This window comes from Gopherus flavomarginatus, chromosome 20, assembly GCF_025201925.1.
Source record: "Gopherus flavomarginatus isolate rGopFla2 chromosome 20, rGopFla2.mat.asm, whole genome shotgun sequence".
NCBI classification, from domain to species: Eukaryota; Metazoa; Chordata; order Testudines; family Testudinidae; genus Gopherus; species Gopherus flavomarginatus.
In genome coordinates, this window is record NC_066636.1 from 1,515,813 (window position 1) to 1,542,230 (window position 26,418).

At 61.9% G+C, this 26,418-nt stretch overlaps 2 protein-coding genes across 3 annotated transcripts; one reads left to right on the forward strand and one right to left on the reverse strand.

Moving 5' to 3' along the window:
• Positions 1-421: 421 nt before the first annotated feature.
• Positions 422-11,411, reverse strand: LOC127038014 (heat shock cognate 71 kDa protein-like). Its single transcript, XM_050930336.1, has 9 exons — positions 11,311-11,411; positions 7,484-7,693; positions 6,775-6,980; positions 5,980-6,132; positions 4,955-5,510; positions 3,906-4,108; positions 3,169-3,367; positions 2,599-2,831; positions 422-845 (listed from the first exon to the last, which is right to left on the reverse strand). The coding sequence occupies exons 2-9, from the start codon at positions 7,686-7,688 to the stop codon at positions 663-665; spliced, it is 1,938 nt and encodes a 645-aa protein (XP_050786293.1). The 5' UTR covers positions 7,689-7,693; positions 11,311-11,411; the 3' UTR covers positions 422-662.
• Positions 11,412-16,765: 5,354 nt separating this feature from the next.
• LOC127038020 (interferon-inducible GTPase 5-like) lies at positions 16,766-25,389 on the forward strand. 2 transcript variants are annotated; one of them, XR_007770546.1, is made up of 4 exons: positions 16,766-16,855; positions 17,265-20,229; positions 20,454-20,567; positions 24,875-25,389. XR_007770546.1 is itself a non-coding variant. In XM_050930346.1 (2 exons), exons 1-2 carry the CDS (start codon positions 16,851-16,853, stop codon positions 18,499-18,501), a joined length of 1,242 nt encoding a protein of 413 aa, XP_050786303.1. In that variant the 5' UTR covers positions 16,766-16,850; the 3' UTR covers positions 18,502-20,338. The 2 variants fall into 2 exon arrangements, 1 of the variants encoding a protein (XP_050786303.1); XM_050930346.1 differs by lacking the exons at positions 20,454-20,567; positions 24,875-25,389 and having other exon boundaries at positions 17,265-20,338.
• The last annotated feature ends 1,029 nt before the right edge of the window (positions 25,390-26,418 follow it).

Consider the following 26,418-nt stretch of genomic DNA (forward strand, 5'->3'; position numbering starts at 1 on the left):
AAACCACCCCAGCCTGGTTTAAAAGGCACCAGCGCTGTCGCATCCACCCCCCGGCCCGCAGGAAAGTGTCCTGGGGCAATTACTCTCCCGGTTACAAACTGACGCCTTAGTGCCATGCTGACTTGGGCTGTTGGATCCTGTCAGATCTGCCCCTGCCCAACCGCAGAGCCCGGGTTCAGACATGTGTCCCCCACGTTGGTACTGAGACACGGTGATTGCAGCACCCAGAGCCGTCCTCGGCTTAAGCTGAATAGCTCGAGCTCCTAGCATCACTGAGAGCCCATGTTCTCCTCCAGGACTCCTGGGTTCCAGCCCGGTGTCCCCAGTCCCCTACATCCATCCAGGTCCCTGCTGCACCCTGGACTGGCATTTCAGCTCCCAGCCCCCGCCCCCAAGAATGAGGCAACACCGGCCCAGCCTGTTAAACTGGCACAATAATTTATTCTGAGCTGACAGAGCTGGATTCTCAATGCAGTGGCAGGGGGTGGGGGCTGACCCCCACTAAACACAGCAAGTCATAGTTGGGGGAGTGGGGGCCTCGCTAGAGCAGAGACTCCTGGGAAAGCCATGGGGTAAGCCAGCCAATGACCCGCCCCTTTCCCCGTGGATGTGTGATATGTGTCGGCCTGGCTGGGGAGGGACGGGGTCTGTGGCCGGGTCTCTCAGTCCACCTCCTCGATGGTGGGGCCTGATGAGCCTCCCCCAGCCCCGCCGGCCCCGGGGAAGCCCCCGGGCATCCCCCCTGGCATGCCGCCGCCAGCGCCCTGGTAAAGCTTGGTGATGATGGGGTTGCAGAGGTTCTGGAGCTCCTTCTGCTGGTGCTCGTATTCCTCCTTCTCTGCCATCTGTTGGGGGGGGACGGACAGGGGGGCAGAGTTAATCCTGTGCATGCCAGCCCTAATGCATCCCCCCCAGCTGGTATCAACACAGGCTTCATGGAGGGGGGTGGCTCTGTGGCTGTTCCCACTCATACAGGACAGCACAGCAGGTCCACCCGGCCCCACCCATTGCTCCCTGAGTCGCCTCAGATCTAGGGATCCTCCTTCTGGGGCGGGAGGGACAACGGGGCCCTGGCTGATCTCATGGTCTGCCCCCCCCCCAGGGGAGGCTGCTAGGAGCCAGGGGAGATGCTGGGTCAGCCCCATTCAGCCCTGCAGAGGTCCCATGGGAGGCTGCCCCAAGGCCTAGACATCCCCCTCCAGCCTCTGCAACAGGGCCCCCCCCCCAGCCCCTGCTTCCAGCCCTGGCTGAGGGGTCTGCAGATGCTGGAACTCGGGCCCGGCTCTCTGCTGCCCCCCGGTGGGAGAGGCGCCCAGCTGCAGGCCCAACCTGCTGCCTGTATCTGGATCTAGGGAGCTTTTCTTACAGCGTAAGAATTGGTTATTGCAATAGATTCACACAAAGGAAGTTTGGGTGTAACGCAAAGGGGCCTACAGGCCAGATCCCGGATGTCAAGCTAAGGCAGATCTGTTACCCAGATAAGTGCCCATGCACGTGTCTAAGACCTTTTATCGAGACAGACAGACACGGGAAGAAAGGTACAAGGGGGTTTCCAAGTTGGCACCCACAGACTTCACAGGTGCACCTCCGGGGAAGAGCAGAACTAACTTGTGTGCGTATGTCCAGGTCATGAACACGCACCAGCACACGAGCCTGTGGGCTCCGCGCACCCGACCACGTTGTGGGCGTGGAATGAGATTTGGGCAGAGGAGGAAGGGTTCCGGCCTGTAAAAGGAGGTGACCCACCTCGCTGGAGTACTCCTCGTCCTCTTCCATTCTACCTACTGCGACTGCTACTGTTAGTGGGGCGTCCTCGTTCTTCACTTTCTAGTTTTATTGGGTTTTGATTTTAAGTTTAAATCAAGAAAACCCAAAACTTTGCTTCGGTAGCTTCTTCCAGACTCTGCATCCCTCACTCCAGAACTGAGGGACCTGACCGGCGAGGCTGGGCCTGTCTCTCGGCGCCAGGCTATCGGGGACGGAGCCTGGAACACCAGGTGTGTCTTCTGAAGAGCAGTGATGCAACTGTAACTGTCTAACGCCGAGTATTCGACCATTTAATTACTATTTCACTGATTCTGATTCTAATCAAAAGTCTTTAAGGCCGTATTGGTCTCAGTGGGACCCTCCTGCCATACCCCCGAGGGTGCTTTGTAAATTCTGTGGAGCCTGATTCGGGACAAGAACTTGTATATTCTGATCAAACAGATTGGCGAGCCTGAAACTCGTATTATCCAAATTAATATTAACACCCTAAGCCTGGCACCCAGCTGTGTGTGGGGGGAAGGGGGGAGAAGAGAAACACGCAGGGTGACCCAGCGGTCCACCCCATTGCTGCTGGTGGGAACGGTCCTTTTACTGTGTCATGGGGCAGGGGGACCTGCAATCTATCCCACTCCCCCACCAGAGCTGGAGGTGGGAGCTAAGAGCCAGGACTCCTGGGTTCTCTCCCCAGCTCTGCGAGGGGAGCTAGGGGCTCCCTAAAGCTCTGGTCCCCACCTCTCCCTCACCGTGGGCCTCCAGTGACGCCTGGTTCTCCAACTCATCCCTGTCCCTAGTTCCGGCCCAGCCCAGAGGCCCAGCCACACCCCCCCTCACCTGGTTCCGGTCCAGCCAGTTGATGACCTCGTTGCACTTGTCCAGGATCTTCTGCTTGTCCTCGGGCGCCAGCTTGTCCTTCAGCTTCTCGTCCTCGGCCGTGCTCTTCATGTTGAAGGCCAGTGACTCCAGCGAGTTCTTGGCCGCGATCTTCTCCCGCTGGACCTCGTCCTCCGCTTTGTACTGCTCCGCCTCCTGCACCATTCGCTCGATCTCCTCCTTGCTCAGCCGGCCTGGCAGGGGCAGAAGACCAGCTCAGCACGGGGCTCCCCGGACGCCTGGGTTCTCTTGCTGGCTCAGGGAGGGGAGTGAGGTCAAGTGGTTGGAGCAGGGGGGTGCTGGGAGCCAGGACTCCTGGGTTCTCTCCCTGGTTCTGGGTCCAGTGGGTTAGAGCAGGGTTGGGGGCCAGACTCCTGGGTTCTCTCCCTGGCTCAGGAAGAGGAGTGGGGTCTAGTGGTTAGAGCAGGGGGAGCTGAGAGGCAGGACGCTGGGTTCTCTCCCTGGCTCAGAAAGGGGAGTGGGGTCCAGTGGGTCAGAGCAGGGCCGGGGGCTGGACGCCTGGGTTCTCACCCTTGTCGTTGGTGATGGTGATTTTGTTCTCCTTGCCCGTGCTCTTGTCCACGGCCGAGACGTTGAGGATGCCGTTGGCATCGATGTCGAAGGTCACCTCGATCTGGGGCACCCCCCGGGGGGCAGGCGGGATGCCCGTCAGCTCAAACTTGCCCAGCAGATTGTTGTCTTTGGTCATGGCCCGCTCGCCCTCGAAGACCTGCGGCGAGCGCCAGGCAGGGGGTTAGGAGGGGACCGGCCGCACCAGCCTGCGGACAGGCATGGGGTCCCACCCAGCCTGCTCCCCACTGCTCAGCCAGACACCCCCTCACCCGAGCTTCCCCCCTTGTCATTCTGGGGGGCTCATTTCTGGGCACCCACTGCTCTCTGCACCCCTGCCCCAGCCACCCTCCTGGTGATGACCTACAGCTTGGCAATGCCCCTCCCCCCAGCTGCAGTGCCCCATGCGCATCCTCCTCCCCCCAGCTGTGTACCCTGGTTTGCACCCTCCTCCATGTCTCCTAGTCTCCCTCAAACCACACAGCCATCTTGCTGCACACCCATGTGCTTTATTCCCTCCCCACATACCTGGGTGAGCACATTCTTTGCACCTCCTAAAGAGCACCCCCAAATCTGCACCCCCAGCTCTGTGCCCACCCCCTCCTCGCTTGGCACTACACACTATGAGTTCTCCATCCCCCTCCCCCGATGACCAGACTGCCCCCCACGTTCAGCCCCCCACAGCCCATCCCCCCGACCTGGATCAGCACGCCGGGCTGGTTGTCGGAGTAGGTGGTGAAGGTCTGGGTCTGCTTGGTGGGGATGGTCGTGTTGCGTTTGATCAGGGCCGTCATGACGCCGCCGGCCGTCTCGATGCCCAGGGACAGGGGCGTCACGTCCAGCAGCAGCAGGTCCTGCACGTTCTCCGACTTGTCGCCTGACAGGATGGCCGCCTGCACCGCTGGGGGGCGGGGGTGGGGAGGGGTCAGCAAGGCACCAGGGTCCCCCCAGCCTGGGCCCAGGATTGGATCCACCACCAGAGGGGCACCAGATGGCATCATATGTACCCACTAAAGGATCATTTCCATAATTTATGCCAAGGGGGGGGGCTCATTGAGAGATGTGCCCGGGACCCCTTTGGCATGGTCTGTGAAACAACCTGCCCAGTCGGTGTCTCCCCGGGGCTGGCGAGGGGGGGGTATGCCCAAAATCAGGCGTCACCCAATCTCTGCGTGGGGGAAGGGGGGTGGACGGACTCCTCCAGAGCCAGGAGCCAGCCCCCCCTTCCATGTCCCTGCCCTGGACAGCATCATCCCATCACCTCAAGCCCCCCACCACCAGCCCCCCTTATCCTGCCACGCCCCCTCTCACACCCTCCACTATCCACCTCCCCATCTGACCCTGCCCCATCACTGCCCCTTCCAGACCCATATCGACGCCTCCCCCACCCGCACCCTGCCCCATCTCCCCATCTTACCTATCCTCCAGTGCCCGTCCCCTCAGTGCCCCACCTACCCCATCACTGCCCCTCCAAGCCCCCTCCCCCACAGCTCACCTACCCCCTTCACCCTGACCCTCCCCACACCCTTCTGAGCCCCCCAGCACACTCCATCTATTCATTATTGCCCCTCCGAGCCTTCCCCCCATTTACCCCATCTGACCCTCTCCCACCTGATCCTTCCCCCACTGCCTCTGAGCCCCCATCCACTCCTGACTCTCCCCCACTGCTCCACCCTCTTCCCCTCCCCCATCCAGCCCCTCCAAGCCCCGCCCCTGGCCCCGCCCCCTCTATGGCCCCGCCCCTCACCGGCGCCGTAGGCCACGGCCTCGTCGGGGTTGATGCTCTTGTTGAGCTCCCGCCCGTTGAAGAAATCCTGCAGCAGCTTCTGGATCTTGGGGATGCGGGTGGAGCCGCCCACCAGCACCACGTCATGCACCTGGGCCTTGTCCAGCTTGGCGTCCCGCAGGGCCTTCTCCACGGGCTCCAGCGTGCCGCGGAAGAGGTCGGCGTTGAGCTCCTCGAAGCGGGCGCGGGTGATGGCCGTGTAGAAGTCCACCCCCTCGTAGAGCGAGTCGATCTCGATGGAGGCCTGGGTGGAGGAGCTGAGGGTGCGCTTGGCCCGCTCGCAGGCCGTCCGCAGGCGCCGCACGGCCCGCTTGCTGCCCGTCACGTCCCGCTTGTGCTTGCGCTTGAATTCAGCCACCAGGTGGTTGACCATGCGGTTGTCGAAGTCCTCGCCCCCCAGGTGGGTGTCGCCCGCCGTGGACTTCACCTCGAAGATCCCGTCCTCGATGGTCAGGATGGAGACGTCGAAGGTGCCCCCGCCCAGGTCGAAGATCAGCACGTTGCGTTCCCCGCCCACCTGGGGGGGTGGGGGGAGATGGAGCATGCCGAGGAGGCAGGGACCCCTGGGCATCTCCCCCCGCCCCCAACTCAGATTCCATTCCCAACCCTCCCCCAGCTAGCCAGCCAGTCCCCACGCCCTCCCAACCGGGCCCAGCCAGTCCCGGATTGGCACCCTCTAGAGGCCAGGCCAGGAGCCATAGCCCATTGCTCTGCCCCCCACCATGGGGCCAGTCAGACCGGGATGCAGGGGCAGGGCCCTCATATCCCACCCCCCAAACTCTGGGGCCAGCCAGTCCCAGATCAGTGCCCCCTAGGGGGCCAGGAGCCCCATATTCCATCCCCCCACACCCTGGGGCCAGCCGGTCCCAGATCAGTGCCCCTAAGGGGCCAGGACCCCCATATCCCGTCCTCCCACACCCTGGGGCCAGCGAGTCCCAGATGGGTGCCCCTAGAGGCCAGGGCAGGGCCCCGCGTTCCCTGCTCACCTTCTTGTCCAGCCCGTAGGCGATGGCGGCGGCCGTGGGCTCGTTGATGATGCGCAGGACGTTCAGCCCGGCGATGGTGCCGGCGTCCTTGGTGGCCTGGCGCTGGGAATCGTTGAAATAGGCTGGCACGGTGATGACCGCGTTGGTGACCGTCTGCAGGGGGAGGGGCGGGTCAGTGGAGGCGGGCCTGCCTTCCCCCCCAAAAGGAGAGTGTGTGGGGGAGACAGGACCTGGGGGAAGCTCCCTTCGCATCCCTTCTCCCCAGAGGGTAACAATCTACTACTGCCGCCAGCTATCAGAGCGCATCCTCCAGCCCACGTGGAGTGCTCTGGTGCCCAAGGTTCAAACCCTGCCAGAGGCTCATTGAGTGAGAGTGTCTGGCACCTCGGGACAGGCCGGGGTGGTGGGGTCCCCAGGGGCACAGGAGCCCCAGCTGTGGGGCCCAATCCAGGCACTGAGTTAACCGATTAGCAGGCCTCAGCATACGGGCACTGGGTACTTAGGTCGCTGCCCCCTGCAGGAGGGGGAAGGAAGCTGCTCTACCCCACTAGACGCCCCCTAGAGCCGGGGACAGAACCCAGGAGTCCTGCCTCCGAGCCCTTCTTCCCCCGCACCCCCTCTGACCCACTCAACCCCACTCCCCGTCCCAGCTTCCAAAGTAGGGTCCAGCATGGCCCATGCCCCTAGGCCTCTTGGCTCCACCCCCCCAAGGCATGCCCCGCCCCCAAGCCTCTTGGCCCCACCCTCCAGGTATGCCCCACCCCTAGGCCTCTTGGCCCCGCCCCCAGGCCTCACCTTGCCCAGGTAGGCCTCGGCGATCTCCTTCATCTTGGTGAGCACCATGGAGGAGATCTCCTCGGCGTAGAAGGTCTTGGTCTCACCCTTGTACTCCACCTGCACCTTGGGCCGGCCCCCGTCGTTGATCACCTGGAAGGGCCAGTGCTTCATGTCCGACTGCACCACCGGGTCGTCGTAGCGCCGGCCAATCAGGCGCTTGGCATCTGGGCGGGGGGGAATAGAGGGGTGGGGGTCAGTGAGAGACAGAGATGGGGAATCCCTAGGGGCTCCAGCCTCCACACCCCCTCCCCAGATCAGAATCCCCCCCAAGCTACCCCTCTGCGCCCTCCCCCCTAGGGATTGAGGCCCCCGTGGTGATCCCTCCAACGGCTCCTTGCTCCTCCCTAAAGATAGCATCCCGCACCCACCCCCCACCAAGGGGTTTCCACAAAGGGACCCCTGTCCTGCCTGGATGAGAACCCACCAACTTGTTTCACACAGGAACCAGACTGTCCTTGGCCACTAGCCCGGAGGGGAAAAGCTCCAGATCCCCTTCCCCACCCCCCTGAGCCAGCCAGCCCTGACCCTGGGTCTAGATCGGAGCCAGCGCCCCCTAGAGGGGAAAGACCCCATTCCCTGCCCCCCCTGAGCCAGCCAGTCGTTACCCGGGGTCTAGATCGGAGCCGGAGCCCCCTAGAGGGGACAGGCCCCACGTCCTGGCGCTCACCGAAGACGGTGTTGGTGGGGTTCATGGCCACCTGGTTCTTGGCGGCGTCCCCGATGAGGCGCTCGGTGTCCGTGAAGGCCACGTAGCTGGGCGTGGTGCGGTTGCCCTGGTCGTTGGCGATGATCTCCACTTTGCCATGCTGGAAAACCCCCACGCAGGAGTAGGTGGTGCCCAGGTCAATGCCGACAGCTTGGCCCTTCGACATCTTGGCTGCAAAGGGGGAAGGGAGGGGGTCAAATGGGATGCAGGAGTCCTGGCTCCCAGCCCCACCGATCTAACCCACCAGACCCCACTCCCCTCCCGGAGCCGGGGAGAGAACCCAGGAGTCCGAACTCTGAGCCCCCCCTGCTCTAACCCACCAACCCCCCAGTTCCCTCCCAGAGCCAGGGAGGGAACCCAGGAGTCCTGGCTCCCAGCTCCACCGATCTAACCCACCAGCCCCTATTCCCCTTCCAGAGCTGGGGAGAGAACTCAGGAGTCTTGGCTCCCATCTCCTCCTGCTCTAACCACTAGACCCCACTCCGCTCCCATGGGTATACTAAAGTTAACAGAATTTAGTTCAGTAAGATCCACTGTTAAGCTTGAATTCCAGGGTCCCATCTGAGGGGTGTGGGGGGAGATACTGGGCCAGATGGGCCCTGGGTCTGCGGCAGTTTCTAGAGTCTTGGAAGGATGCGATTTTGAAACCCGAGGTCGGTGCCCCGGCCCGGCCCGGCACCACACACAACGCCCCCCGGCCACATTTATCTCGCTGTTGGACCCATCGGCCGAGGAAGAGCACCGCTGCCCGAGAAGCATCTGGAAACCCACGGGAGGCTGGCGATCTCAGCGGCAGTCATTAAATAGTTCACGTCTGATCCACCCAGAGGGACCAGAGAGCGAGGGTGAAAAATCGGGACGGGTAATAGGATCCTAGACAAAGCCCCGAACATCAGGTCATCCGAGACACCCCTCCCCCGCCCCCAATTTCCTGCAACAGGGAACATTTCAATAGATTTTTGTAAACACCAACATCATCCGTCAGCATGATAAAACCCCCAGTTCTGCCAAATTCTGTATCTAGATCGACAGGCTATTCTTGTGTGTGTGCGTGGCCCCATCTGCCCTCTGCCGGAGGGAGCTGAGCGGAGTTGGTGAACAGCCTGGGTCGGGGCTGCAGACCCTTCCCTGGCCCCGTGCCCCCACTGGTCTTTCTAGAAACAGTCCTCACTGGCCCCTGGCCCAAGGGGGCGGCCCACCCGGCTGCCCAGCCAATCGCAGGCCCTGTGCCCCCCCCCCCCCCCGCCGATCCATGGGGCTGCACTGCCAGCTGGCAGGGGGACAGGAAGTTTACGCAAGAGGAAGGGGGGCCCTCCAAGCTCAGGTCTGGGCTAACACCCTCATCTCCCTGGGGCACCCTGCTGGTCCCAGGGTACAGGCCATGCCCCCGCCCCACCCCAAAGCCTGGCCAAGACTGCCAGCACCCCTTTGGCACCCCAGAGAGGGAAGCTGCTCATCCCTACTCCCTGTGAAGTAGGGACCCCCCTGCTCTAACCACTAGACCCCACTCCCCTCCCAGAGCAGGAGAGAGAACCCAGGAGTCCTGGCTCCCAGCCCCCTGTTCTAACCACTAGACATCACTCCCCTCCTGGAGCTAGGGAGAGAACCCAGGAGTCCTGGCTCCCAGCCCCCCTGTTCTAACCACCAGCCCCCACTCCCCTCCCCTCCCAGAGTTGGGGAGAGAACCCAGGAGTCCTGGCTCTAGCCAGTTGACCTCACTCCCCCATCACTCAGTTGGGGACAATTCTAGCACAGCACTCGGGACAGAGCCCGACCCCGGCTGGGGTCCATGGGCCTTGGCTCTCCTGGAGTCCGGTTTTGGGCACCTGGCCCCACATGCAGTCCTGGCAGGGCGCTAGAGGAGACCGGTTGGTTTTCAGGGCCACACACACAGCTCATGCTCCACTGGAGTTAGGACCTGAGTTATTTACCCCCCTAGCCCGGCTATCAGACGTCCAGCTCTTATCGCTTTGGGGCTGGCGCGGGAGTCCCCCGGCTCAGAGCCCCGCCCGGCTGTGCCCTTGCCCGAGTGATGTGGTGAAAGGCTCTGCTAGTCGCCAGTGGCAGGGCCTGTGGTCGGGATAGGGTGCTCCCGCCGTCTCCAGGCGCTGGCTCTGGGGAGTGCTGGGAACGGACAGCACACAACACAGCTCCCAATGTGACAGCCAGCACGAGAGCTGTGTGTCCGAACAGATAGCGGGAACCCAGGAGTCCTGGCTCCCAGCCCTCCCTGCTCTAAGCCACTAGGCGCCCCTCGCCCTGGCCCCTGCAACCCAGGAGTCCTAATTTGCACTCCAGCTCGGGAGGGGAGTGGGGTCTAGTGGTTAAAGCAGGGCTGGGAGCCAGGACTCCTGGGTTCTTTCTGCAGCTGGGGGGGAAGCAGGGTCTAGTGGTTAAAGCAGGGAGGGTTGGGGCACCAGGGGAGCAGGGTGGGGTTGCTGCCAATGCAGCAAGCTGAGCAGTGGGGGGGGTTGTGTGCGGGGGGGAGGACCCTATTTCATAGCCCCCCCCCCCCGCAGGGGCTGTCCATGTCCGGCGCACAGATAAGGGGGGGGGGGGGGGCGCTTGTGGTTGAGTGTTTTGCTCGGATCCGATCCCCCGTTACAGCCCCAAGGGCGTCGCCCCGGCGCGGTTTGTTCCCAGCCCCCCAGTGGGGCCGTGACGGGGGCACCGAGCGGCGCCCCAAACCCTGCCCCGCCCCAGCCGCGCTGACAGCCCCCGGCCTCGCTGCTGCGCCACTCCAGCCCCCGGGGAGAGGCCGATCGGGCCCCCACTCGCAGGGCGGTTCGGGGAGCGGGGCAGGCTCCGGGGGGAGTTTGAAGCGGTTTGGAGCCGGGGCTCTGGAGCTATGGGGGCCCCATGGAGGGTCCCCCCGCCCCCGGGGGTTCGCAGGTCTTGTTTCTGCGGCCTCTGAAACTTCCGAGCCAGGTGGATCCCTCCACGCAACCCCTAATCCCCCGCTCGTGGCAAACGAGGGGCAGCGCTCCCGGAGGACGAGTGGGGGGGCCGTCCTACAGAGCCCCTGCAGCTGGGGATACCCCCTGCCCCCCCAAACGAGACCCCTCCGCCGGGGGGCAACCCACCCCCGTGCCCCACATTATGCCCAGACCTCTGGCGGCAAGGGTGGGGGTGCCTGGGGGTTACCCCTATTTACAGGGCACCTCCCCAGGCTGCAGCACCCCCCGAGTTACATTCCAGAGGCTAGCGGGTCCCCAGAGAGGGGCAGCGGGGGTGACAGCCAGGGGCTAGGTGGGGGTTGGCTGCCCCGAACGGGGAGGAAACGCCCCCCCCCCCGCCAGCCAGAGAGGGGCCCTGGGTGCTGTGCCAGGGGCCGCCCGCCAGAGACTATTTATGGGGGTGACGCTGTTGTGCCGTATATGGCCCGGGTCCTGGTGGGGAGACCTTCACCGGTCCCAGGAAGGCAAATTATTAGCTCTGCTGGGACAGGGAAACTGAGGCACAAGGGGATTTCTCTTCCCCTCCCCCTGCCACTTAGCAGCCTAGCTAGGGAGAGAACCCAGGAGTCCTGACTCCCAGCCCCCTCCCCCCATCCACTCTCCTGAACAGCTTGGGGGAGAAACTTCCCTCCCCAAAGTAAGAACCCAGGAGTCCTAGCACCCTCCCCCGCCGTCAGCCCCGCTCCAGCCACAGGGAAAACAACAGGGGCGAGCACCAGCACGTGAATCAATCCTGGTGAAAACCTCTCTCGGCGTGAGCAAGCCCAGACCCAGATCCACGCCCCCTGCAAGGAACCTGCCCCCCCAGGTCCCCAATCCCGCCCCCGCTACCTTGGCTCCGTGCGCCCCAGCTGTGGCTACGCTCCGGCCCGGCGCGCCCCCCCGGCTATATACGGCCCGGCCCCCTCCCCCGCCGCCCCTTTGCAGAAGCTTCTGGACTTGGCCGCCTGCCTGGGCCAATGGGGGCCGGCCTGGGCCGCTCCGTCACCGGGCGGGGGGGGGACGCAGCTGCCGGAATTGGCATCGGGCTGGACGCTTTGGGGAGCTGGGAGGGTCCCGGGCTGAGCCGGCCCGCCCCTATCGGGGGGAGGGACTAATTGTGGCCCGGTCAGGGGGTTATTTTGGGACTGGGCAGGTGACACAAAAGTGGGGGTCGGATTCGCCCTCCCCTTTGCCTTGGCATGGATATGGCTCCAGGGCTGGTTAACCCCTCCCCCAGCAAAAGGAGCCCCCTCCCTAGCCAATGTGGCCCCCAGAGCACCCCAACCCTCCAGCGACCCTTGGCCAAATTCCCCCTTCTCTGTCAATCCCCTCCCAGCCTCCAGGCCCATGTGCCCCTGCACAGCCCCCCTCTTCCCGCAGACCCCGGCCAAATGCTCCCTCTTCCACAGGCACTGTGCCCCCCCAATCCCCAACAAGGCAACCAGATGTCCTGACTTTCTATTACCCCCACCCCGTCCCAATTTTTCACACTCGCTCTCTGGTCACCTGAACCCTGGAGCCCCCTCCCCTGCCCCCAGCCCATGGGATGAGCTGTTCCAACCGGAGGACAATGCTGGGACCAGAACAAGTGGGGATAAAGGGGCCCATCGAGGCCGGGAACTGGCAGGAGGTTCTGAGCCCCCCAGGAGGCAGGTTCTGAGAAAGCTGAGAACTTCCAAATGCCTTTCGCAGGTGCATTCCCCAGAACTCCCCCATGGGGCCTGCTGCTTTGTGGGTGGATTGGGGCCAGCGCCCCTAGAGGGGAAAGGCCCCGTGTCCCATTCCCTGCCCCCCTGAGCCAGCCCGTCCCTGCCCTGGGGAGCATCGGGGCGGCGCCCCCTAGAGGGGAAGGGCCCCGTGTCCCATTCCCTGGCCCCCTGAGCCAGTTAATTCCTCGCTCTGTGACCGGATTGGGGCTGGTGCCCTCTAGAGGGGAAAGGCCCCAGGCAGTGCTGGGTTCAAATCCTGTTAGAGGTCACAAGTGAAATGAGTTTCCCAGTCTTAAGAAAACCCCCTGAGGGACACTGCAGAACCGGGGCAGAGTTCAGCCTCTCAGCCCAGGGCTGGGCTAGCAGGGGGCTGTGGGTCGGGAATGAGGGGCACCCACTGAGCTGTGCCAGGGGGGAGCCCAGGGCTGGGCTAGCAGGGGGCTGTGGGTCCGGAATGAGGGGCACCCACTGAGCTGTGCCAGGGGGGATCCCAGGGCTGCACTAGCAGGGGGCTGCAGGTCAGGAGTGAGGGACACCAGCAGGGCTGGGCTGGACTGGCAGGGGACTGTGGGTCGGGAGTGAGGGGCACCAGCTAAGCTGTGCCAGGGGGAGCCGGGGCTGGGCTAGCAGGGGGGTGCAAGGCAGGAGTGAGGGGCACAGGCAGAGCTGGAGAAGGCAGGGCTGGGCTGGCAAGGGCTGCGGGTCAGGAGTGAGGGGCACCGGCAGAGCTGGGGGTGGGCAGGGCTAGGCTGGGCTAGCAGGGGGCTGCGGGTCGGGAGTGAGGGGCACCGGCAGAGCTTCTGGAGGGGGCAGGGCTGGGCTGACAGGGGCTGCAGGTTGGGAGTGAGGGGCACCAGCAGAGCTGGTGGGGGAGGGGCTGGAACTGGCACAATCAGCTGTTTATCGGCCTGGATCCGTGTTCCCTTCAAGGCCTGTTACTGACTCTGTCAGCACAAAGCTCCTGGCGGGATCGTGGCCTATAAACAGCAGCAGCTGCCCTGGGGCTTGGCTGGCACAGAGATCTCTGCTCCTGCGGCTGAGATGTGGCCTAATCCCGATCCCCGAAACCCCACCTGATCCCCCAGATCCCCCAAACTGACCTGCTCTCCCCAATAACCCCCAGATCCTCCAATAACTTTCTTATGGCCAATTTCCCCCTCCCATCTCTGCCCTGTGCAGCCTCCCCCCACATGCTCAGCCCCGCTTTACCCACCCGCCTGTCTGGGCCTGGGGACCCCGATGGGGGCAGGGACCTGCTGCAGCAGCCGGTGCTCAGTGGACTCCCAAGCCGGCAGGGTGGGGCGGTGGAGGGGGGGTGCTCTGGGGTCCTGGCATCAGGTCCCCCTCAGACAGACACGCTGTGTCTAACTGCTACGGAACCCCCCACCCAGGGACCACCCCGCCCCATGGAATCAGAGTCAAAGACCTCGGGGGTGGAAGGGCCCACAAGGGTCAGCTAGTCCCAGCCCCTGCCAAGAGGCAGGATCGGTTGGGTCTAACCGGGGTTCTCAACCCTTGCTGCACCGCGACCCCCTTCTGAGCATAAACATTGCTACACGACCCTGCGGGTGGGGGGGGGGCAAAGCCTAAGCCCGCCTGAGCCCCGCGACCCTGGGGGGGGAGGCACAGCCAATGCGTGAGCCCCACGTGGGGGGCCCGTAGCCTCAGCCCTGCAGCCAAGGGCTGAAGCCCTCGGGTTTCGGCTTGAGTCCTGGACCGCCCCAAGCACCTGCTTGCTGCGCCGGTGCCTGGAACCAGCCCTGATGGCCCGTGAGGATCGGGTTTTAGTCCTGGGCCCCAGCAAGTCTGAGCCATCCCCGGGCACCCTGTTAAAATGGGGTCCCGACCCCCAGTTTGAGAACTGCTGACAGATGCTGTCCAGCCTCCTCTCAAAACCCTCCAGTGGAGGAGCTTCCAGGACCTCCGGAGGCGTCTGGGCCACTGGCCGTTCTTACAGCTGGCGCGTTTGTCCTGACGTTTAACCTAAATCTGCTCTGCTCCAGTCTGAACCTGTTGCCTCTTTTCCTGTCCTCTGTGACCAGAGAGAACAACTTGTCTCCATCTTCTTTACGGAAGCCTTGCGAGTATCTGAAGACCCCGATCATGTCCTCCCTTAATCTCTTTTCCAAACAAACCAGCCCCAGTTCCTTCAGCTTTTGCTCCTATGACCTGTGTTCCATCCCTTTGATCGTCTTTGTCGCTTGCCTCTGGGTCCTTTCCAGTTTCTCTCCATCCTTTCTATGCATTGGTGACCAAAACTGGACACCGTCCTCCAGCTGAGGCACAGAGCGGTCCTGTCACCTCCTGCGACTTGCATGCTCTGCCTCTACTAATGCAACCTAACAATGCATTTCCTTCTTTCGCACCAGCATCGCACCGCTGGCTCGTGTCGAGATTGTGATCCGCCGACTCCCAGCTCCTTCTCAGCAGGGCTGCAGCCAGGCCAGTTCTCCCCCAGTCCGTATGGGTGCACTTGGCTTTTCTTCCCTACGTGGAAGAACCTTCCATTTGTCTGGCTTGAATTTCATTGTCATCTACAGCCCAGTTCTCCAATTTATCGAGGTCCCTCTGAATCCTGGTGCATCCTCCAAAGTGTTGACACAAACCTGGGGGTGGGGGGGGGAGTTGCCATCTGCAGAGTTGATCAGTCTCCTCCCTAATCCTACACCCAGGGCATTGACGTGGATGTTAAACAACACGGAGCCGACAACAGAGCCTGTGGAGCCCCACTCGGGACCTCCCTCCAATCTCACGTGTCCTTCCATTCAGTTACTCCTTGTTTGCGGTTGTTTAACCCAATTTTTACCCACTTCATGGCCGCATTTCCCCAGCTGACCCATCAGACCGACCTGTCACGGAGGTCACAGGTTCCGGGTCTCACAGACCGACCGTGACTTCTTTGGCTTCAGTCCTTTGTAGCAGCCGGGCTGGAGCAGCTGTCAGCTCCCCTGCGCCAGGAGCTGCGGCAGGACTGGGGCAGTGGCTAGTGGTCAGCCCCTGGGGCTAGAGCAGTGGCCGGCGCTCAAGGCCCCGGTAGGGCCCCCGGTACTCGCCCCTGCCCCCACTGGATATTTTTAGTAACACTCAAGGTCAAGTCACAGGCTTCCGGGAATTTTTGTTTCTGGCCCGTGACCCGTCCGTGACTTTTACTGAAAATACCCGGGACAAAATCTTACCCGTAGTCCTGTGGGACGCGGACGGGAGCCCGGCTGCACTCCAGGGCCATGACATCCCCTGCATCCCCCCTCCTCCAAACCCGCTCCCCTGGCAAAGCCGGGCACCGGGCTGGTTCGCCCTGGGAACTCGCAGACTGAATGTTGGATACTTGCTCGAGTGGCTTCCCAGGGATGGAGGTCAGGCTGGTCTAGAGCTCCCCGGCTCCATGGGGGCACTATGTTAGCCCCTCCCCAGCCAGGGACCCCTCCAGGGAACCCCGCGCCCCAGCCAGAGAACCCCCCTCCCCCAGCAGGGACCCCCCAGCCAGAGAACCCCCCTCCCCAGCCAGGGACCCTTCCAGGGAATGCCCCGCCCTAGCCAGAGAAGACCCCCCCCCCAAGCTAGGGAACACCCCCCAAGAATCCCATCCCCAGCCAGGGACCCCTCCAGAGAACCCCCTCCCCCAGCAGGGACCCCCCAGCCAGAGAACCCCCCTTCCCCCACGCCCCCCCCCCCCGGGGTCTGCCAGCAGAGCAGGGACTGGCTCAGCCAGGGCCCAGGGGCGGGCTCACGGCGCCTCCCCCACAGCCAATCAGGGAGGCCGTTGGAAGGGCTCGACCAATGGGGTGGGAGCTGCCCCCTCTCCAGCCCCGCCCCACTGGGTCTGTCACATCTTCCTGGGGCCCTCCTCCTCGTCACCGACCCCCCGGTAACCATGGCAACCAGGGAGGCCTGGGATGGGGGAGAGAGCAGCACCCCCCCCCCCGCTCAGCTGGTGCCCCTCACTCCCGACCCGCAGCCCCTGCCAGCCCAGCCACTGGCTCTGCCCCCCTGCACCCCCCAGAGCTGGGCTGGGGGCGCTGCGGGTCGGGAGTGAGGGGCACCGGCAGGGCTGGGCTGATGGGGCTGCAGGTCGGGAGTGAGGGGCACCGGCAGGGCTGGGGGGGGCAGGGGGCTGCGGGTCGGGAGTGAGGGGCACCGGCAGGGCTGGGGGGGGCAGGGCTGGATGAGGAGGGGGCTGCGGGTCGGGAGTGAGGGGCACCGGCAGGGCTGGGGGGGGGCAGGGGCTGCAGGTCGGGAGTGAGGGGCACCGGCAGGGCTGGGGGGGGCAGGGCTGGATGAGGAGGGGGCTGCAGGTCGGGAGTGAGGGGCACCGGCAGGGCTGGATGAGGAGGCGGCTGCAGGTCGGGAGTGAGGGGCACACCCAGGGCTGGGGGGGCAGGGCCGGCTCCAGCCCCGGCGCGCCAGGCGTGTGCTTGGGGCGGCAGGCCGCGGGGGGCTCAGCCGGTTGCCGGGAGGGCCGCGGTGCTGGCGCAGGAAATGGCTCTGCGGCCCCGCGGGGGAGGAGCCCTGGTGCGGGGCCAGCCGGGCTGCTCGCCCGGTGCTGATGTGCGGGCGGCTGCTCTTAATCCGGCCCTGGGCTCCTCCCCGGCCGCCTGCCTGGGCCTTTCGCTTTCTGTTTCCCCCTCCCCGTTCCCGGGATTGGAGCGAAACCGCCCGCAGCTCCCTGGAGCCTCCGGAGAAATGCTGTGAGTGGGGAGCCCGGACTCCTGGGTTCTCTCCCGGGCCCTGGGAGGGGAGCGGGGTCTAATGGTTAGAGCAGGGGGGGGCTGGGAGCCCGGACTCCTGGGTTCTCTCCCCAGCTCTGGGAGGGGAGTGGGGTCTAATGGTTAGAGCAGGGGGACTGGGAGCCAGGACTCCTGGGTTCTCTCCACGGCTCCGGGAGGGGAGTGGGGTCTAGTGATTAGAGCGGTGGGGCTGGGAGCCCGGACTCCTGGGTTCTCTCTCCAGCTCTGGGAGGGGAGCGGGGTCTAGTGGTTAGAGCGGGGGGGCTGGGAGCCTGGACTCCTCGGTTCTCTCCCTGGCTCTGGGAGGGGAGTGGGGTCTAGTGGGAGCCTAGGCCGAAGAAACCTCAATCCTCCCCCTTTTCCAAGCCAGCTCCTCCGCCATGCAGAGCCTGGAGCTGCGGGAGCAGGACCTGACCGAGATGGGCTCCCTGATCCAATCCTGTGTGGTGCTGGAGGTTTCCAGCCAGGTCCAAACCCTGCTGGATTCACTGGACTCTGCCACTCTGGACATCGCTGTGACAGGCGAATCCGGCGCCGGCAAATCCACCTTGGTCAACGCCCTCCGTGGCCTGAGCGACTCAGACCCCCGTGCCGCCCCCACCGGCGTCGTGGAGACCACCGCCGAGCCCACGCCCTACCCCCACCCCAGCCTCCCCAGCGTCCGGCTCTGGGATCTCCCTGGCACCGGCACCTCCACCTTCCGGGCTGAGCGGTACCTGGAGCAGGTGGGGTTGATCCGCTTCGATTTCTTCCTCCTGGTGGCTTCGGAGCGGTTCCGGGAGAGCCACGCCCAGCTGGCCCAGGCCCTGGCCGCCGCGGGCAGGCCCTTCTACTTCATCCGCACCAAGGTGGATCAGGATCTGCGGGCGTCCCGCCGGCGCCGACCGGGCCGCTTCCAGGAGGGCCAGGTGCTGGGCGAGATCCGCGCAGACTGCGCCCGCCAGCTGGAGAAGGGAGGCGCGACAGCCCCACGGGTTTTCCTGCTCTCTGCCTTCCAGCTGCATCGCTTTGACTTCCCGCGGCTGCAGGCCACGCTGGCGGAGGAGCTGGCCGGGCACAAGCGCCATGCGCTGCTCCTGGCCCTGCCGGCTTTGACGGCTGAGGCCGTGGGGTGCCGGAAGGAGACGCTGCGGCGACACATCTGGAAAAAGGCCCTGCTGGCATCCCTGGTCTCGGCGCTGCCGGGGCTCCCGCTGCAGCTCAACGTGCCCATGCTGGTGGAGACGCTGGGCTCCTACCGCCGCAGCTTCGGCCTGGATGAGGAGTCCCTGGGGGTGTTGGCCCGGGCGGGTGCCGGGTCCCCGCAGTGGCTGCGGGCACAGGTGCGCTCAGAGCTGGCCCGGGAGCTCTCCCCGGCGGCCGTGCGGGACGTGCTGAGCCAGGCCGCGCTCTGTGGGCAGGCGGCCGCCCGCCTGGCCCGTGCCCGCCTGCCGCTGCTGGAGAACCTGGTGGCCGGCGGCATCTCCTTTGTGGCCGCCTACTTCCTGCTGCACAGCGCCCTGGAGGACTTCGCCAGGGACGCCCAGCGGGTGCTGGAGGCCGCATACAGGATGGAGGAGGAGGGGGGGCCTTGTGATCCCCCTGATCCCGGGTTCCTCTATGACTGAGGGAGGGGCCCTGCTGGGTGAGGGGGGCTGCTGGCAGCTTTGTGCCCCCGCCCCCAGCCCTCTCCTACTTCTATCCCTCTCCCCCTTTCTACTTCCACCTCTGTCCCTTCACCGGGCCCCTCGGGGCTCCCTTAACAGAGCAATAACCCCCCCCCATCCCCACACCAGCTCCATGGGGGGGCCAGGGCTGGGAGGACTCCCGGTGGGATCAGATAACACCAGGACCCCACAGCTCCCTGGAGAGCGAGGTGCATTGTGGGTGGCCTGGGAGGGACGTGTGACCATGGTTGGACCTCAGCAGAGCATTGAGGGAGGAGGTGCCCAGGAGGAGAGCGGGGTGGCCTGCGGGGCAGGATGATGGCTGGCGCGGTGGTGGTCTCCTGCGCTGACGGGATGGGCACCATGTGCTCCCCATGGTGACGTGGGGGCTGTGTCTCCTTCCAGCTGTGGTGTGGGATTGTGCAAACCAAGGCCTGGTCTATACATCAAATGTAGGTCATCGGAGCCACATTGCTGGGGGGCGGGAATGACCCGCTGTGGCTAGGCTGACATAACCCTGGTGTAGACACCGCTAGGCTGATGGAAGGAACCTTTCGTTAACACAGCTACCGTCACTTGGGGAGGTTACGTTCCTATGGCGATGGCCAACCTCTTCCATCGCTGTTGGGTGCGTCTACGCTACAGGGTTAGGCCAGTATCGCCATGGTGACCTAGCTACACCACTAACACCCCGTAGGGTAACCACGGCCCAGGGGATTGCAGGAGGCAGAGGTTGGGGGCGACTTTCCCAGTGAAGCAGCCTTCTGTCGGAAAATGGCCTCTTGTTGGAATCGGAACGGTGTGTGGGAAATTGCCACAAAAATGTGCATTGGGGAAAAATATTCAAGGAAAAAAATCCCATTTTGCTACGAGCGTTTGGATGTCTGGGTTCAAAATTTGTTTTCTGGTTGGTCGTTTTCAATTTTTAACAATTTGTAGATGGTCAAAATTGGAAGGAAACGGTTTGGTTTTATCAGTTTTATTTTCTTGGATTTTTTTGTTTTGTTGGTTGGTTTTGATTTCAAAAAAGTCAGCGTTGGAAAGAAATATTTTGATTTTATTGAATTTTATTTCACTGGATTTGTTTAAATTTTAAAAAAGTCAATAGTGGAAGGAAACATTTCAATTATGTTGAATTTTTTAAAAATCAATATCAGAAGGAAACGTATTGGATTTTATTGCATATTTTATTTTATTATATTGACTTTTAAAGTTTGTAAAAGTTAAAACCAGAAGGAAACATTTTGCATTTATTTTATTGGATTTTATCAGATTTTATTTTATTCAAATTGATTATATTGGAGTTTATTTGATCAGATCTTTTAAAAAATGTTATTGAACAGGAATGTTCCAATCAGCCCCAAACCACAATAGTTTTTCCCAACGATTTTGTTTCATGGGGAAATTGTAGAATTTATTTTTGGTTTTCACCCTGATTCAGAACAAAACCAAATTTCAGAATATCCACATTTCCCATGGAGCAGAAATTCTGACTTTGGAGCAGTTCTGACGAGGAGCCAATCGTGGCCACGGGGTTTGGCTTGAGAGATGCTGGAGGGAGACGATTCACAAAGGCTGTGTCGCTCTCACGGGGCTGAGAATCAGGCTCCTCTTTCAGTATCCAGGGTGTGGATTGAATTGCCACCTCAAATCCAGATGTCAGAGCCCAAGTTCAGAGCCATAATACAGGTAACCTCTGGATCTCTCACTTGTTACATTAACTGGACAGTGCTAACAAAATAGCTCATTTTTGTAAAGCAAAGGATGTTTATTAAATAAAACCTCTATTTTTATCAGATGTTTATTGAAGCATCTGTTTTTCTCAGACGCTGGCCACTGTGCCACCGAGCATCCAGAATGGCTGGAGCACAAAATGGTCTGAAAAATATCAAAACTGGCTGATTTTCCAACAGATAAGGCAGAAAATTCAAAACGAATCCAAGGGAATACATTTCAGTGCGCAATTGGCCTGTGGAACTCGCTGCCACGTGATTGAAAAGTTCTGGAGCAGCCTCCCCCTAGGACAGGTGTGTGACAAACAACCTAGTTGGTTTAAAGATAGAGCTTGATACATTTATGAGTGGGGTTGTGTGACGGTGTGGCCTGCGGTGATGAGGGGCTGGGACTGGTGACCCAGGGGTCCCTTCCAGTGCTATGTCTTGTGTAACTAATCTCATGCTTCAGGGCATCTGCCTTTTGGGGTCAGGAAGGAAATCCTCCCCCCCAATGTATTCCAGGCTGGTTTTTTTCCCCTCCTTCCTCTGCAGCATCAGAGATCAGCCACAGTGGGAGACGGTACACAGGATGGAGTGGCCTGGTGCTCTGAGCTGAACTGATCCAGCGAATCCTGCTCACATGCTCAGGGGCTAGCGGATCTCCAGACCTGGGCTTGGGAGGGAGTTCCCCCCGGGTCAGTTTGGCTGAGACCCTGGGCAGGGGGAGTTCCCCATCTGCAGTGGGGGCTGTGGGCCCATCAGCCTAACACATTGGTGACACCTTGGTCCCTCCTGTTCTCTGCCTGTGGCGCACAAGAGGTTAATCTCCGGCTGCAGTGCTGGAGTCTAATCCAGGATGCCGGGCCCAGGAGCGGGGTAGCTGGCTCTTGGTGACCTGTGATCTACAGGAGATCAGACTAGCTGATTGAACGTGACTCGGAAGCTCTGACCTCCATCGGGTAACAAGGACACCAGAGTGAGACGAGCTCACGCTGCACCGTTCTGGGCTGGGCTCAGGGAGCTCTCAGGGTCCCTCCCAGCCCTGCGTTTCGATGGATTGAGTCGCCTCCTCTCTGGGTAATAGAAATCACAGAAACGTGGGGCCGGAAGGTGACCTCGAGAGGTCCCCGCGTCCAGCCCCACGCACTGAGGCAGGCCCGAGTCAACCGAAACCAGCCTTGGTTGGGGTTTGTCCAACCTGGTCTTCAAAGCCTCCAGCGATGGGACCCCACAGCCATGCTTGGGAACCGAGTCCTGCCCTGGGAGGCGGAGAGTTTTCCCTAATCTCCAACCTCCGTCTCCCTTGCTGCAGGCTAAGCCCGTTGCGTCTTGTCCTGTCTTCAGTGCACATGGAGAATAATTGATCCCAAGCCTCTTTAGACCGGCCCTTACCATATTTGTAGCCTGTTCTCAGGTCCCCCCTTGGCCTTCTTCTCTCCAGACCGACCATGCCCAGTTTTTTAACCTTTCCTCACAGGTCGGGTTTTCTAAACCTTTGATCATTTCTGTTGCTCTCCCCGGGACTCTCTCCAGTTTGTCCCCTCTCTCCTAAAGCGCAGTGCCCAGAACTGGACCCACTTCTCCAGCTGGGGCCTCGCCAGGGCCGGACAATGACCTCCTGTGTCCGACCTATGACATGCCCGTTACTACACCCCAGAATGAGATCAGCCTTTTTCGCAGCTGCATCGCCCGGTTCAAAGTGTGATCTGCTCTAATCGATCGAGCTCCTTAAGCCTCTCCCAGGCAGGTTCTCCAGACCTCGGATCATTCTGGTTGCTTTTCTCTGAACCCTTTTCAATAGCTCAGGGCTTGCCGGGGTCACAGGGGTCAGGTCTCAATGACCCAGGAGGTCCAGTCTTATGTCCTATGATCAGTGTCAGCCAGAAGTTCTGGGCTCGGTGAAGGAAGAACGAGGTGGGATTTTCCGACCTGAGCTGGATGGTCCCGTGTGGCCGTATCCGTGGTGCCGTGTGGAAAGCGAACGGTCTCCCCTGACTTCTGCTCTGTCCCAGAGGGAGGGTGATACATCGGAGAAGGTTCAGTGAAGAGCCACGAGAATGACTCACGGGGCGTGGGTATCATAGGCCAGGGGAGGTTAAGCCTCCCCTTACCCATGCTGTGGCCCCACCCACGCTCCCCTTCTCCCCTGAAGGTGGTGGGGGCTCAGCTCTGGCCAGCAACTTGGAGCTCGGTGCTCAGCTGGCTGGTGGCTCGGGCCGGTTGGAGGCCGGGGGGGGGGGGTTGGGCCGGCCCTGGAGTTGGGCTGGTGCTCAGGGCTGGCTGGCAGCCGGGGACTCAGGGCTGCTGGGCTGGTGCTTAGGCCAGTCAGTGGCAGCCCAGGGCTCGGGGTGGTTTGACGGGGGCTCCTCTGGCCCCAGTGGGTGGGTGGGGGTGGGGCTCTGGCAGGCGGGGGAGGGCAGAAGGGGCAGGGCCAGGGGGCCAGCCTCCCCAAAAGGAGGGCCCATGTGCCACCCATGCCTAGATCTGCTCTGGGAATGACTGTGGGGCAGGTCTCTGGCCTGTGCTATCAGCCGAGATGAGCGCTGTGGCCAGTCGAGTTACCACCCGGAGCGCAGCTCTCCCAAGCCTGGGGGCGTCCCTCTGGAAAGGAGCGAGCCAGCCATCAGTCTAGGGCTGCCAACACGCGCTCGAAGAGGGACCCTGGCAGCTCCTGTCAGCACTGCTGACCAAGCTGTTAGAAGTCCGGCCGGCAGCGCTGTGGGGCTCCCAGGCTCCCGAGATGGCTCCACGCAGCTCCTGGAAGTGGCTGGTATGTCCCTGCGGCCCTTAGGTGCAGGGGCATCCACAGGGGCTCCACGCGCTGCCCCCGTCCCGAGCGCCGGCTCTGCAGCTCCCATTGGCTGGGAACTGTGGCCAATGGGAGCTGCTGGGGAGGCGCTTCCGGGCGAGGGCAGCGTGTGGAGCTGCCTGTCTGTGCCTCTGCCTAGGAGCCAGAGGACAAGTTGCTGCTTCTGGGAGCCGCCTGAGGTAAGTGCCAACTGGAGCCTGCATCCCGAGCCCCCTCCCGCACCCAATCCCCTGCCCCAGCCCGGAGCCCCTCCCACCCTCCAAACCCCTCGGCTCTAGCCTGGAGCCCCCCCTGCACCTCAATCCCTCATCGCCAGCCCCACGTCAGAGCTCACACCCCCAGTCAGAGCCCTCACTCCCTCCCGCACCCCAACCCCCTGCCCCAGCCCAGAGACGCCTCCCACCCTGTTGGCTCCAGCCTGCAGCCCCCTCCTGTGCCCCAATCCCTCAGCCCCACACCAGAGCCCTCACTCCCTCCTGCACCCCAACCGCCTGCCCCAGCCCTGAGCCCCCTTCCACACCCTGAACCCCTCAGCCCCAGCTTGGAACCTCCTCCTTCACCCCAAACCCCTCATCCCCAGCTGGAGCCCTCAGCCCCCTGCATCCCAACTGCCCCAGCCCCGTGAAAATGAGCTAGTGAGTGAGGGGGGAATGGAATGAGCCGGGGGCAGGGCCTCGGGGAGGGGGCGGGGCCCGGGTGTTCGGTCTCTGGTATTAGAAAGTTGGCAAGGCTAATGAAAATCGGTCGGGGTTACGGTGTTGGAGACCCAGCGGAGGGCGCTCTCTGCGCTCCCAGCTGTGGTGCAGGCCCGTGCACCAGCCTGTCACCAGAGGGCCCCGTGGCACCACTGAGCAGCTAGGGACGGGTCACAGATCCCCAGGCGTGTTTCACCAATCGTTGTGAGGCTTAAATTCCTCCCTGGGTAACTGTATTTCACCCCTCTCCCTGCATTTCCACTGGCTCCTTGCTGAGCTTTGGCTGCCTGGCTTGGAAGCAGGGGATGCCCGGTGACCACCATGTCCCAGCACGATGGTGCGTCGGCCGGAGAGCTGTCCTCAGTCACCTCCCCGGCCGTGCCGGGGGTTAAACAGCTTCTCCCAAGCTAGCGAGGCTGTGCTGGATTTACAGGCCTGAATCTGCAGGTCCTCTAGGCCGGGCCAGTGTCACCTGCATGGGGGTGGTGCAGGACTCCTGGGTTCTGTGCCACAGGATGTCTGGTTCAAGCTCAGGCAGGTCACATCCCCTTTCTGGGCCTCAGTCTCCCTATCTGGAATATGGGGTGTGTAAGGTGCCCTGAGTCAAAACATGACATAAGAGCTGGATGATATAACATAGACCCCCACTTTGAGATACACAGACCCCCACTCCGAGGCCTCTGAATCTGGCAAAAGTGACATACCTGTCAGTCCTTAAAGCAACTGAGGATCAGACTCATAGATCCGCAGGCCAGAAGGGACCACTCTGGCCCTCCAATCTGAGCTGCTGTGTAACCCAGGCCAGAGGAATTCAGCCAGGAACTCTTTCCTCGAGCCTCTGGGACTTGGGACTGAACAAATCTGCTACAGGCTGGGCCTGGTCTTTAGCTGAGGGTGTTTTTCTTTACATCGATCAAGGGAGTTCTGGGTCCTCTTCAACTCCCACGGGCACTGCATTTCCCCACTTCCCTCCCCAAACTGGGAATAGCACCCAGGAGTCCTGGCTCCCAGTGCCCCCCCGACCCCATTCCCTTCTGAGGACTGGGCAGAGAACCCAGGAGTCCTGGCTCCCAGTCTCCCTGCGCTAACTACTGGATCCCACTCCCCTTCCACAGCCAGGAATAGAACCCAGGAGTCCAGGCCCCTAGTGGCAGAAATGCCCCAGTTTTCCTGAAAAACAGAGCTGGCCATGCCCACACCCTGTGACCACCTGTGGAAAAGGAAAGGAAAGGAAACGAAACCAGGGGACTGAACTTTGGACTCATGGAAACTGCACAAATATTGATCCTTCACCAGAATGGGAACCTCCCTGGAGACAATGGAATGTAAAACAATAGGAACCAGCCACGAGAAGCCATAAAAGTTAAATAGTAAAAGCTGAAGCCACTGTACCAGGCCAAGGGCCTCCCGCGCCCAGGAAAGACGCCCCACAAGGCCGGGGGATCTGTGCTGCCTTCCTCTGTCTTGGCAATTGCAGCAGTGGGACCTTTGGTTTCCCCTGGAGGACGCCTTGGAGGTCTCGGAGATGTAGCTTCTCACCGAGCAAAGAGAGTCAGTGGAGCCAGATCAGCCATTGATCTGTTGGTGTGAACGGACTTTCTGGTACAATAAAGCACGGTCTCTATTTTTACTGTTTGACTGGAAATCTTCTCGGCCACAGAATTCGTCTCTGCTTTGCATGATGGGCATGAGGGCCCGTGGTCCGGTGACAAAGTCTTTGACCAGTGGACACCAACTTTTTAGCCTACAGAATGCAGCATCGTCGGGCTGGAAGGGACCCAGAGAGGTCGTCACCTCCAGCCCCAGCTCTGAGGCAGAACTGAGCCAACCAAGACCAGCCCTGATGGGGATTTGTCCAACCTGGTCTTAAAACCCTCCAATGATGGGGAGCCTACAACCCCCCTTGGAAGCCTGCTCCAGAGCTGAACTCCCCTGAGAGTTATCCCTAAAATCGAACCCAAATCTCCCTTGCAGAAAACAAAAGGATTCCTTTCTGTCTCCCCCCGTGGGACATGGAGAACAATGGATCCCTGTCCTCATTAGATCATCAGATGTGTTTGGGGCTGTTCTATCAGCTCGCTCCTCAGTTCTCTTCTCTCCACACTAACCAGGCCCAGTTTTTTAAACCTTTCCTCACAGGTCGGGTTTTCTAAACCTTTCATCCCTTTTGTTTCTCTTCTCAGGACTCATCCCAATTTGCCCACCTCTCTCCCAAAGAGCGGGGCCCAAGCTGGACATGGGACTTCAGCTGGGCCCTCCCAGGGTGGGACAATTCCCTCCTGTGTCTAACATCCAACATGCTGGGTAATCCGCCCCAGAAGGACAATGGCCTTGTTTGTAGCCGCGTCATGCTGCTGGTGCCGGTACCGTTCGGGATCTGCCGTCCTCCCTAGACGGCGGTGCTGCGGCCTGGCCAGTTATGGCCTGAGATGGCTTGTCCCTGGCCCTGCTTGGAATAATCAGACTTTCACATCAATTTCTAAGGGCGAATTCATGTTGGGAGAGGGGGTTCCTGCATGGTGCGTGAGCAGCCAGAGGCCATGGTGACAGGCATTTCAGAGAGGATCAAATTCTCTGTTACCCCTCATCCCATCGCCAGCCTCCTGGCATGGCCGGCGTGACAGGGGAAGGGAGTGGGAGCAGGTGGGGAAACCGAGTC